Source organism: Pipistrellus kuhlii, unplaced genomic scaffold (genome assembly GCF_014108245.1).
Source record: "Pipistrellus kuhlii isolate mPipKuh1 unplaced genomic scaffold, mPipKuh1.p scaffold_m20_p_9, whole genome shotgun sequence".
NCBI classification, from domain to species: domain Eukaryota; kingdom Metazoa; phylum Chordata; class Mammalia; order Chiroptera; family Vespertilionidae; genus Pipistrellus; species Pipistrellus kuhlii.
The window spans coordinates 8807222-8819542 of NW_023425595.1; the positions used below are offsets into that span (position 1 = coordinate 8807222).

Sequence of the window (12321 nt, forward strand, 5' to 3'; positions counted from 1 at the left end):
GGGTTCCCCACTGAAGGACTTGGCCCAGCTGTTTGGCAAGGAGGAGAGACAGAAGCTCTGGCCCGCCTGGATAAGCACTTGGAACGGAAGGTATGGTCCCCGTTTCTGAGACCCAGAACTTCAGATGCTGGCACCCATGCAGTGGGGAGCATGGGGTAGGTTCACGTCTTGGTGCCTCTCAGCTCAAAGTCGTTGAAAAATAAAAAGTCTTCCCGATGGCCATAGCAGCGACCATTTGTGGGTGCTTCCCACCTGCTGGGCACTGTGCTGAGCAGATCTGGGTTAAGTACCTGCTTGCATTACTTTAATCTTTTCCAAAACCCTATGAGGCAGGTGTTCAGCTCCCTATTTTGTAGATTAGGAAATTAAGTCTTAGATTATGAAACTTGCCTAAAGTCACACAGTAAGTGGTAGAGTAAGTCTCATTTGAAAACTTTTGTTAGATTGCTTTCTTTCATCTGTGGGCCTGTTCTCCTTCCTAAGAGGGTATTGGATCAGGAAAGTCCCTAAGGTTAATTATTTTGTGTGTATGTGTCCCCCACCTTTTGCTGGGTCCTCTTCAAGGCATGGATTTTTATTTGCTTGGGCACAGAGAACAAAGGCACGCCTCCCAGTGAAGTGGGAATCAGCAAGGGAAGGAAAGGGGTCAAGGTCCCAGAGGCACTCCTTACCATTGGCACCTGGCTCCCACCCCCTGGCACTAGGGTGCTTATGACAGAGTAGTCAGCTCCTCGTCTCTTGCTCCCTGCAGCTGGTTTATAGCCCAATGCAGCAGCAGCCTCAGCAGTCCTATGACATGAGTGGAATATTTTTTTTCTTTAAAGTGGAAGCCTTTTTTCCTTTCTTCTGCTTAATCACAGGCCATTCTGTGCCTACAGAATTCTCTCATGTCTGCCATCTTATTTAATCTTCAGGAGGTGGGAAATGTGCTCTCATTGAATAGATATGAAGCTGAGAAAGGAAACTTGTGCACCATCATCCCACAAGTTAAATAGCAGAAGAGTTGGGACAAGAACTTGGGCCTCATTGTTTGGTCTAATGGTGGTCCCATCGAAATTTCTACTGGCACGAAGGGGTGAAATGTGTGCAGTGTTCAAGACCTGGCTCCTGGTTTTCTGTTCTGTGACCTTAACCACCTAGTGCCTCGGTTTTTTCCTCTGTGACATCAGGCCTTTCCTTTCTTCACCTTCTCTTTTGATGCAGGCCTGGGTTGCCAACTATGAGAGACCCCGAATGAACGCCAACTCCCTGCTGGCCAGCCCCACAGGCCTCAGCCCCTACCTGCGCTTTGGCTGCCTCTCCTGCCGCCTCTTCTACTACCGCCTGTGGGACCTGTATAAAAAGGTGAGCACACAGCGAGGGCAGCCCGGCCGCTCCCAGTTGCGGCAGCTTGGATCAGGGCCTTGCAGGCAATGCAGTCACCCAAAAAAAGGGGCCTTGCCTCCAGTCCTGGGGGAGGGGACTGGGTTGTGGATCCTGGAGGGGCTTAAGTGAGCATTGTGTCAGAGAAGGTCAGGAAGAGACCACATTCAAGAACCTGCGGAGCTGAGCACAACCCAAACTGCTGATCCACATAAAATTGAGGTACCTCAGTAGAACAGGACAGGCAGAAAGCCGACCTCAGTGTGTCCATAGAGGTGGCAGATCTGCTGGCAGCAGGTAGACAGGGCGAGTGGAGGGGGGGGGGGGGGGGGGAGAAGGATGAGGCTTGAGCCCATCCTCAGCTGAAGAGCACAGTGGCTTGTGTCCAGAGCATCAAAAGGGAAGTTCAGGAGTGGCTGCTGCCCATCAGGGATGAGATGGCCTGGAGGGCTGCATGCAGGTTGTGCCATACAGATGGTAGGCAGATCCTGTGGTAGTGCCCCAGACAGGGTGGGCAGCACAACAACTATTCAGTATCTGCGTTGTTTCACATTGCCCCTTCCTTGCCAATATCAGGATTCTGTGGCACAGGGTGGCTTTTGATGGTTTAGTGTAGGGGTGTCAAACTCAATCAGAGAAGGGGCCAAAATCTAAAATCCAGCCTAAATCGCGGGCCGAATGGTTTACTGAACAGTCATAAACTGTCATTGTGATGGAAACGCAGCGGAGTGCAGTGATGACAGCGCGGGGCGGGCCACATTGCAAGGCCTGGCGGGACGGATTTGGCCCACGGGCCTTGTGTTTGACACGTGTGGTTTAGTGGGTAATTTTCTGATTTTATGAAAGTCATTATTTGCTTGGAGGTCCGATCTAATTTCCTCATGGCCCCAGATCCAGTCTATTGTATATAATTTATATAACCAAAATCTAGACTGAGCAGTTTTTATGCACGGTGATGAGAAAATCCCTTTGACATTCTAGAAAGCAGAGCCACATGGGCCCCTGAGGATGAGGATTATGAACCAGTCTGGGGAGTTTGGTTCCCAGTGTGGAGTTTGGCAGTGATATCCTTTTCCTCTGCCCACCTCTCTGCAGCCATTCCCATTGCTCAGAGCAGGGTACAGCCTGGCCTGGGTTCAACCTGTGGGCACACTGTGCACATCACAAGCACGTCAAACTCAGGGCCCGCTGATTGACATGCTTGGGAGAGGACAGTCCCTCTCATGTCTAGGGAGTTTGGAGCAACCAGGCTCATGGCAGCTCCAAATTCCTTTGTGGGAGAGGTCTGGGGACACGTGATGAGAGCTGGGCAAGCATTTATATCCACGGGCTCCTTCCACCCCCAGGTGAAGCGGAACAGCACACCCCCCCTCTCCCTCTTTGGGCAACTCCTGTGGCGAGAGTTTTTCTACACGGCAGCCACCAACAATCCCAGGTTTGACCGCATGGAGGGGAACCCCATCTGCATCCAGATCCCCTGGGACCGCAACCCTGAGGCCCTGGCCAAATGGGCCGACGGCAAGACAGGCTTCCCTTGGATTGACGCCATCATGACCCAACTGAGGCAGGAGGGCTGGATCCACCACCTGGCCCGGCACGCCGTGGCCTGCTTCCTCACCCGCGGAGACCTCTGGGTCAGCTGGGAGAGCGGGGTCCGGGTGAGTGCCTCTCCGTGGGGCCCGGCCAAGGGCAGCCCCCTCTGGGGTGGGGCATGGGGTGGGATCCCTGGGTCCAGGATATCCCCTCCCAGCCTTCCAGCAGAAGGGCTTTGGCTGTTCTCCGTGGAGCATGTAGTGGCTTGGGGAGAACCATGGCAGTCGGTACCCAGGTCGGCTAAAGTCCCACCCGCCCCATCTAGGTGTTTGATGAGCTGCTCCTGGACGCAGACTTCAGCGTGAACGCGGGCAGCTGGATGTGGCTGTCCTGCAGTGCCTTCTTCCAGCAGTTCTTCCACTGCTACTGCCCTGTGGGCTTCGGCCGCCGCACAGACCCCAGTGGCGACTACATCAGGTGAGGATGTAGACCAGCTCTCTGGCCACTGGCCACTGTGGCCTCCTCCTAGGATGGGATACCCTTGACCCTTTGAAGGAGGGTCCTGTTTTCTGATGGGTTGTCTGGTGTGTGTGTTTCAGGCGATACCTGCCCAAATTGAAGGGGTTCCCCTCTCGATACATCTATGAGCCCTGGAATGCCCCCGAGTCGATTCAGAAGGCAGCTAAGTGCATCATCGGTGTGGACTACCCACGGCCCATCGTCAACCACGCAGAGACCAGCCGGCTCAACATTGAGCGAATGAAGCAGATTTACCAGCAGCTCTCTCGCTACCGGGGACTCTGTAAGGAGCCCCTATTCCCCTGCCAGCCCCCAGCTCACTGAAAGGAGGGGCAGCACCTGTAGGCTAGGGGGGCCTAGAGAGGGATTTCCAGATATCTGTCCAGGGAGACAGTGCTGTCTGCCAGGCTGTGACATTGACTTGACTTTTGGGGCACAGGACACTGCACGCTGGGCTGGATCAGGCCTCTGAGTAATCAGGGACAAGATGGAACCTCAGGGTCATGGCCCAGAACCCCCACCTTGTTTTCACCCTGCAGCCCTCTGCAGTCCTGTGAAGAGTGTGTTCTGCCTCTCTCCCAGGTCTGCTGGCGTCCGTCCCGTCCTGCATGGAAGACCTCAGCAACCCGGTGGCAGAGCCCAGCTTGAGCCAGACTGGGAGCATGAGCAGTGCAGGTGAGTAGCAGCTGGCCTGTGGCGGCCTTGCCCATCCAGAGGGCACTCAGGATCACCCCCAGTTCCGTCACTGAGGGCTGATGACAAAGGCCAGAATGAATCTGTGCCCCGGTGGAGCTTCTAGTGCCCCTGGGGCAGACGGAGTAAAGGAGCCATGCCGATCATCTCAGATGACAGTGCTGGGAAAAGGAAATCAAGTGACCTGATAAGAGAGAGAGGCTGGGGCAGGGGATTACTTTGGGTTAGCTTAGATCGGAGTAATCAGGGAGCACCTCTCTCAACAGGGATCAAGTAGTGAGCAAGGCCAGCCTTTCCAAGAACAGAGAAGAGCTTTCCCAGAAAAGGGAAAAGAAAGAAAAGTCTGAGATAGGAATGAGCTTAGTCCATTCAAAGAACAAAAGTAGGGAGGCCAGTGCGTCTGGCACATCCTAAGTGAGGAGCTGGGATCTGGAATGAGAGCGATGAGGATGAGATGCAGCAGGAGTAGCTTTGTGTAGGCCTGGTGCCCACGAGGGGCATTCCGATTCTGTCATCAGTACACTGAGAAGGCACTGACGGGTGGTCAGCAGGGTGGGGCATGATCTGATTTATGTTTTACAAAGCGCATTCTGCCTGCTATGGGGCGGGACAGTGTGGGCCGGAGTCCAGGGAGGCTAGACGGCAGGCGATGGCAGCGGGGCCCAGTGGCGGCAGGAAAGGAGAGTAGACTTGCCACATCCTCTGGGGTGAGGATCACTGAGGTGAGGCTGGCAAGAACTCCAACACCTTTTCTAGTTTGCTCAGCAAGGCTGGCCAGGACACTGCTCATTCCTGCTTCAGGAGGCACATCCAGGGTCGCAGAGGGAATTCCTCACCTTCAGAGCAAGGACAGCAGACAGGCCAAATCAGGCCTGGAGACTGGAGGTCTGGGGCCCAAAAGCTGGCTCTGCTGCCAGCAGGCCTGGTTGTGCTCTCCTTGAATGTTTCCTGACGAGGTCATTGCCGAAAGGAAGGGTAGGGGTTGGGCCTGAGGAGCCGCATTGCATTGGTGACAAGCGCCCTGCCTCTAAAGAGCTATCACTTCAAGGTTTCAGGTCATCTACACACAGCCTGTGTGACACTGTGACCTGCTTCCCCACAGGCCCAAGAACACTACCCAGTGGCAGCCCAGCATCCCCCAAACGCAAACTGGAAGCAGCTGAGGAGCCGCCTGGTGAAGAACTCAGCAAACGGGCCAGGGTGGCGGAGTTGCCCGCCCCAGAGCTGCCGAGCAGGGATGTCTGAGAGTGAGTGGCAGCTACTGACATTCAGCTTCAGGAGGGAAGGTGGGAGAGAGGTGGGGGTGGGGGTGGAAAACTACTTCCCTTCTAACGGAAGGTTAAAACCCAGCAAACTAGATTAAAAGGTGGTGGGAGGGAGCTGCATGATTTTTTTAGAATTTCAGTTCAAAAATTCTACCATTCTGACTTCTATACTTTCTAAAATTTAAAAGGAAAATTTAAAGTAAAGCTCTTTCTTTGCCAGATAAAGGGAAATAATTCGGGGGGGAGGGTCTTTCTACTTTTCAAAGTGAGTCAAATCTAACAAAAAGAAAGCAGAGACCCCGACGTGAAGCTGTGGGAGAAAGGGCCCTGTGGCAGGGTCTGAGGATGCTCCAGCCCCTCTGCCATCACCCCAAGGGCTGTGTTCTGTTCAGGCCAGGGGAGGGCAGCACTGGTCTTCAGAAGAAAGGCTCACTCAGCCCAGCCGCCCCCTGAGGCCCAGTGCTCTGAGCCCCCTCTTCTGTGCCTCTTATAGCCACTCTTCCATTCTCACTTTCCTTATGGCTTTGGCTGTGTGCTTTCCTGTTAGCATTCATCTTTCTTGGAAACCTCCTGAAAGTTGTTTTCTTAAAAAGTAAACCTGCTTCCTCCTTCCCTAGAGCAGGAAGAGCCTTTTGTGCCTTTCTTGGAGAAATGTAAGTTACTGTCCTCTTTGAGTCATCATCTCAGGCTATTCCTTATATACCATGAAATTGGAGGGTGATTGGCTCCACTCCACAGAGCCCGTTGATCCTTGTTCCCAAACTCCTCTGCTTCGGGGCTGGGCAGGGCCCGCTGGTTTGGGCATCCAGGCTTGAATGTGGTGAGGCAGCAAGTGTTTGATGCTTGTGCCCTTTGCCCCGCCAGGCTCTTTGCTGGTGGACAGATTTTTGCTATCTTGTTCTAGGAGCACCGGCAGCCTTAGATACTGTTGTCTCCGTTATCTCTTAGCCCAGGGATTCTAAGCAAAGTTCATCCCGTTTTACAAATCTGAAACTTGGGGGGCTGATATTCCGACTTTTAGGTGAGAAGACCAAAGGTTAAATATTTAGATCAAGGTTGCTCAGTAAACTTGAAATTCAGCATGAAATTGTTGCCAACAGGCATGTGAGAAAGGGGAGCATAAGACATATAAATGTGATATAGAGTGGATGCCTCTCTTCATTTTATCACAAACACAGAAGCTTTCTCAGAGTACACTCCCCGGCTTTTCACTTTGGTCTCAGGAGCCAGAGCTGAGTAAAAAAGCCACCCCCAAGGTGGAAGCAGACAATCCTGCTTTTGTCCAGATTAGTGTAGACGATTGGTTTTTCAACTTGAGTGAACAACGGAATCCTCTGGAGAATTTGTTCAGCCACAGATTGCTGGGCCCCACCCACAGAGTTTCTGACTCAGTAGGTTTGGGGCGGGACCTAAAATTTGCATTTCTGACAAGTTTCCAGCAGTTGATGATGCTGTTCTGGGATGAACTTTGAGACTCACTGACGTAGACCAACCATGATCCATGTCTTTGCCAGGCCCACGCCCATGACCCACTGAACAGAATATTCTCTCAGCCAGGAAGTGTGCACAGCCAGAAGTGTTGCATAAGACACAAGAGTTGCAAAGGAAATGGTAGCGATGATGATGATGATAGATATTGTTATCACTATTTTAAAAGAACATAAGGTTATAGTGTCTTAAATGTCAGGCAGGTGATTCTTTGGTTTGCTCTCTGGGAACGAAAGGCTTTTGGAAAAGGAGAGTGAAATGACAAAACTGGCAATTTTGGAAGATTGACCAGGCATTGGGCTGGGACCCACAGAGGAAATAGGCACTGGAGCGAGCCAGCTGAGAGGCGGTAGCAGCAATTCCCAGGGACACTACAGGGAGGTAGAGGTCAGTGCCTGTTTCTTGCCTCACAGTCCAGGAGATTGTCCATCAGCCTATTGGCATCTTAAAGACCAATCCTCTAGATTTGCTCTGGCCTTCCTTATGGCTAATTAGTTGGAAGTAGGGGCCAGGAGGTCAAAGGATAAGACAGACTGGATTCGCCTCATGTGTTCTTTGGATGCCCTGAGAGAAAAGAGTGCATTTGTGTTTCACTGTGTGTTGGTGATGGCTCCTGGGCCTAAAGATCTGCAGCATCCTCATCTGTAAAAGAGCATCTTGTCACCTGCCATACCCACTGAGAAAACACGTTGTGGAAATAAAATTAAAAACCATAAGTGAAAAGCCATCGAATAAGTAAAATTCACCACGCAAAGGAAATCCATTATCATCGTGCACATGCTTCTCAGGGTATCCTTGACTGTGTTACTGTTTCTTCAGTCAGAGCCAGCACACTGGGCTAAATGAGTCGCAGAGCAGTGGTTTCATGGCCAAAGTGGATACAGTTTTAGATTGAGAGGCGAGAGACATGTCCCCTCTCCTTTATGTCAGTAATCGTGTGACTGGGTTAGTCTAGTAATCTTTCTGAGATGCTTTGTAAAGCTGTGGGGTGTGAATATCATTCTTTACCAGCCTGAAGGCTCCATCCTGGACCTTTGGAGGCCATAGTCACCTGTGCACACTATAGTTTTATGGTTCTATTCCAATGCCTCAGCCTGTGGCCATTCACTGGGCAGGCAGTAACTTACAGTGTAACCTGGTCTGTAGGAAAATGTGCCCTCATATTAGTAGGTCCCATGCCTACTTCAGACGCACACCAGTGTCTGTTCTACATTTAGTTTTGTTTTTAAAAAATACGTTTTATTGATTTTTTTACAGAGAGGAAGGGAGAGTTGGAGAGAGAGAAAGCTAGAAACATCTATGAGAGAGAAACATCGATCAGCTGCCTCCTGCACACCCCCATTGGGGATGCGCCCGCAACTAATGTACATGCCCTTGACCGGAATCGAACCTGGGACCTTTCAGTCCGCAGACCGATGCTCTATCCACTGAGCCAAACCAGTTTCGGCTACATTTAGTTTTATTGCACTATGTTCACCACACTAAAAACTAAGCCAGCCTCCTAGTAACTGTCATTTCAGCTGCCACCCTGTGACCCCCAAAGCTGCTGCCCGCCAGGATTCCATTAGCCTCAGTTGTGTACAGAGTTTTCTTATTGGTCCAATGTTTTACCATAGAGGGAACAGCTCTCATGATCCATTTGTCTTCTGCTGGTACATAGTGATCTGTTGAGAGAAATCCCATCCAATACAAAAGCTTCATGGTCAGGGATCACCTTTCCTCCTCCCTCCCATCCTCCTTCGGCAGTTCACCAGAGATGGTTAGCCCTGGGACTTCACTGAGGAAACCCTGACTTCTGGAATCTCTTCATCGTCTTTTTTTTTTTTTTTTTTTTTTTTAATATATTTTATTGAGTTTGTACAGAGAGGAAGGGAGAGAGATGGTTAGAAACATCGATCAGCTGCCTCCTGCAAACCTCCTATTGGGGATGTGCCCGCAACCAAGGTACATGTCCTAACCCGGAATCGAACCTGGGACCTTTCAGTCCGCAGGCTGACCCTCTATCCACTGAGCCAAACCAATTTCAGCTCTTCATAGTCTTTTTGACACTCGTTTATGCAGATCCCTCCTTACATAGAATGAAGTATGTGAAAGGCATTGGGCACTCTGTAAAATAGTACACACAAGGAGAGGTGGTGTGATTTTAGGAAAAAAGCCCCAGCCTCACACTCACCTTGAGAAGTGTCTGCACCCCACCTCCACCCCCCAAGTTTCCTCATTCTGTGGTTCTCAGTTCCTAACCTGGAGATAAGAAGTTGGGACTCTCCCTTGCACTTTCCCTGGCACTTACTCAGTGGTTGCTGACTGAGGGCGTATGATTTGTATGGTGCATGATATAAGGAATGAGACTGAGCTTAAGAACCAGCTTTGTGCCCCATCCAGACTCAGCTGTACCTCTCTATTCCCTGCTCCTGACTTGAGAGGTGGTGGCAAATTCTCTGCCACTCAAGTTTTTGGGCACTGTGACTCACAGTAGGAGGGGAGAGGTTGACACCTGAGACTTGGTTATAGACACCAAAGTTTCCTGCAGTCCTTGAGCCAGTGTGGTATCCTTTGCTGGCATAAGCTCATGCATGCCCACCTCTCCATCCTTGGATGGGGAAAAGATGGACTTACAAATTTGGGTTTCTTGTTAGCATCCAATGGACAGGAAGGGGTGTGAGGCCCCAAGTACCCAGGTGGCCATTCTAACTAACAGTGGGCACACTGAGGGAGGCGGTCCTTACTTTGTGTTCCAGCTGCTTCTGTTTCTTGTATTAATGACAGAGTGAGAGAGTTGAGCAATCAAGAGATTGCTTTTTCAGTGTGTGTTTTATGAGTTGATTTCCCCCCTGGTGCCTCTCCCCTGGTTGTTCTTTCCTTTCCTTTCATGCTGCTGTCATCATTTTTCTGCAAAGCCTCATTTGGTTTCCCCACCCCCTCGATCTGCAAACCAGTGTCAAAGCTTGAGAACAACAGCACAGGGACCATCTAGTTGTCTACTGATCCTGCACCTTGAGTAACTGCTTGAACAGGCCTTGGACTAGCTTTGTAGTCAAGGACAAGCTGGTTCTCCCAGACCTCAGTTTATCATGTTTGTGTGTTTTAACCCCTCATAGAAGAACTTGGGTCCCTGGGCTTATCTAAGGCCAGGACACTGCCACCTCCCTTCATGAGCCTGTCCTATAACTAAATCATGGCTGAGTCTACATAAGTCTGAATTGCTGTCATTATAGACACCTGTGGGCATCTAACCACCTTACCTTCTAAACTTAGGCATTGGTCCTTCAACATTTCTGGGTTACCCATGCTTTGAGAGTCTGATGAAGGATGGAGCCTCTCCCCAGAAAATTGCACCTATTCACACAAAAAATGTGCACAGATGTTCAGGGTCTTCATGGACTGCCCTTAGCTTCTCCTCGGGCCCCTAAAGGATCCCCAGAGTAAGAGCCCTTGTCCTAGGAGTCCTCAAGCACTGTTTTTCTCCCCCATGCCTGAAGGGAAAGAAAACACAGGAAGGGAGGTATGGGGTAGAGCTGTTGTGGTGTACTCTCCTGGAGCTTTTTGTTGCAGAATAGCCAGCTCTCTGGCTTAACAGCAGGGGCCAGAGAGACCTGTGTCTGAAATGCATACAAGTCAGCATGTTTCAATAAACATACATATACTTTAGTAGCATTTATTTGTAGTGAAAATATATGACTAAGTTATTATCGTACAAGCTTAAAGGGAAAATTGTTGAAAATAGTACACATATTAAAGCATGAGGCACTCAGTACTGACCTATATAGGCACTCACTCCTACATTTGCTCTTTAATCTGCCAGCTTCAGAGAAATTCTCTGTAATAAATCCATATTTAACATTTGTCTTAAAAGGGTTGCATGTGTTGGAAGACTAATGTTAAATTCTGAGTTCAGTGTCTTTGAGTCTTGACAGCATTTTTCCTTTTCTGTTAACATTCAAATTTCCATGTATGTTGCTTGAATGTTAGTCTTCATACCAACATGTTGATTTCTTCTTTTTCTATCTTCTAAAAGTCTTTTTTTTTAATACACATTTTTATTTATTTTAGAAAGAAGAGAGAGGTAGAGAAAGAAATATCAATGATGAGAGAGAATCATTAATCGGCTGCCTCCCGCACGCCCTCTACTGGGGACCGATCCAGAAACTCAGGCATGTGCCCCAACTGGGAATCACACTGGGACCTGATTCATAGGTTGATGCTCAATCACTGAGTTTGTAGGCTGGGCTCCTCTAAAAGCCTTAATGAGCAGTACTCTACTATAGAGATTGCTTAGTGGTAAACATACAGGTTTGGAGTCAGCCAGGCCTAGGTTACCTGCCTTGGCTCTGCCATCTCGGAATGCTGCAGTCTTGGGCAATTTACTTACCTCTCTGGCTTCAATCTCCTCTATAAAAATGGAGGCCATATCCTCAGGGTCAATGGGTTGTTTGCCTGGACAGCCGTAACAAAGTACCACAGACTAGATGACTTATGCAACAGAAATGTATTCTATCACAGTTCAGGAGACTGAAAGTCTTAGATGCAGGGGACCAGCAGGGGGGGTTCTTTCAGAGGCCTCTCTCCTTCATTTGTAGATGGTGGCACCTCCCTGTGTCTTCACAGGCCTTCCCTCTGTGTGTACCTGTGTCCCAATCTCCTCTTTTTATAAAGACATCAGGCATATTAGATCAGGACTCACCCTAATCACCTCATTTTTATTAAATTACCTCTGTAAAGACTCTATCTCCAAAAACAGTCACACTCTGAGGTTAGGACTTTAACATGAATTCTGGGGAGACACCATTCAGCTTCAGCACAAGTGTATAGGGCCTGCCCCATAGGCCCAGTAAGCCTTCTTATCTGCCTCACCAGCGTTTATACTGTGCACAGAACACCGAGTGTCTGCACACTCTCAGACACACCAGACCACTTACACAGGTAGCCCAGCATTAGGACAGGCTTACCTGGCCTCTGTTATAAGGCTCGAGGCCATTTCTTCCCTCTGTCCCAGACTAGCGAAGTCATAACTCTCTAAAATGAGTCATCCTTGTGTCTCCTCTCTCCTCCCCTCAACCTCTAGCACAGTACCAGGGTTCTGTTACCTACATGTGGAAATTCCTAACCTCAGCCATTGCCTTCATCCTCGAAATCACTGTCATCGGCTGACTTCTCTTCAAGTCATTTTTTTCTGACTCTCCATTTCTGGCAGCAGCCACTTCTGCCTCAATTCAGAAACTGCCCTTGTCATATTCGAGCAGTATCCCAAAGACCTCATATGATCCTCACATGGCCTTGTCTTCCTTCCTCTCCTCTTCCTCCTCCTTGTCCTCCTCAGAGGGGAAGTGTTCAGGCACCCAGTGGCATCCCAGCAACAACCTTGTCCCTGGGCTCTGTGGCCCATATGGTTCGCTCATCCTAGTTCTCAGTCTGAGCATCCCCAGAGCAGCAGACAGAGGAGCTTGTGTCCCTGGGCAACTGA

General features: G+C 49.9%; 1 protein-coding gene across 3 annotated transcripts in view; it reads left to right on the forward strand.

Annotated features, from left to right (window-relative positions):
* The window catches only part of CRY2 (cryptochrome circadian regulator 2), a 30377-nt gene that overhangs the window by 15921 nt on the left and 2135 nt on the right, over positions 1-12321 (forward strand). For all 3 annotated transcript variants that reach the window (XM_036426437.2, XM_036426439.2, XM_036426441.2), the window contains 7 exons: positions 2-90; positions 1204-1344; positions 2709-3020; positions 3221-3372; positions 3495-3697; positions 3997-4089; positions 5210-5354. In XM_036426437.2, coding sequence (XP_036282330.1) covers positions 2-90; positions 1204-1344; positions 2709-3020; positions 3221-3372; positions 3495-3697; positions 3997-4089; positions 5210-5352 — 1133 coding nt within the window. In that variant the 3' untranslated portion in view covers positions 5353-5354. The remainder of the gene's footprint in view (position 1; positions 91-1203; positions 1345-2708; positions 3021-3220; positions 3373-3494; positions 3698-3996; positions 4090-5209; positions 5355-12321) is intronic.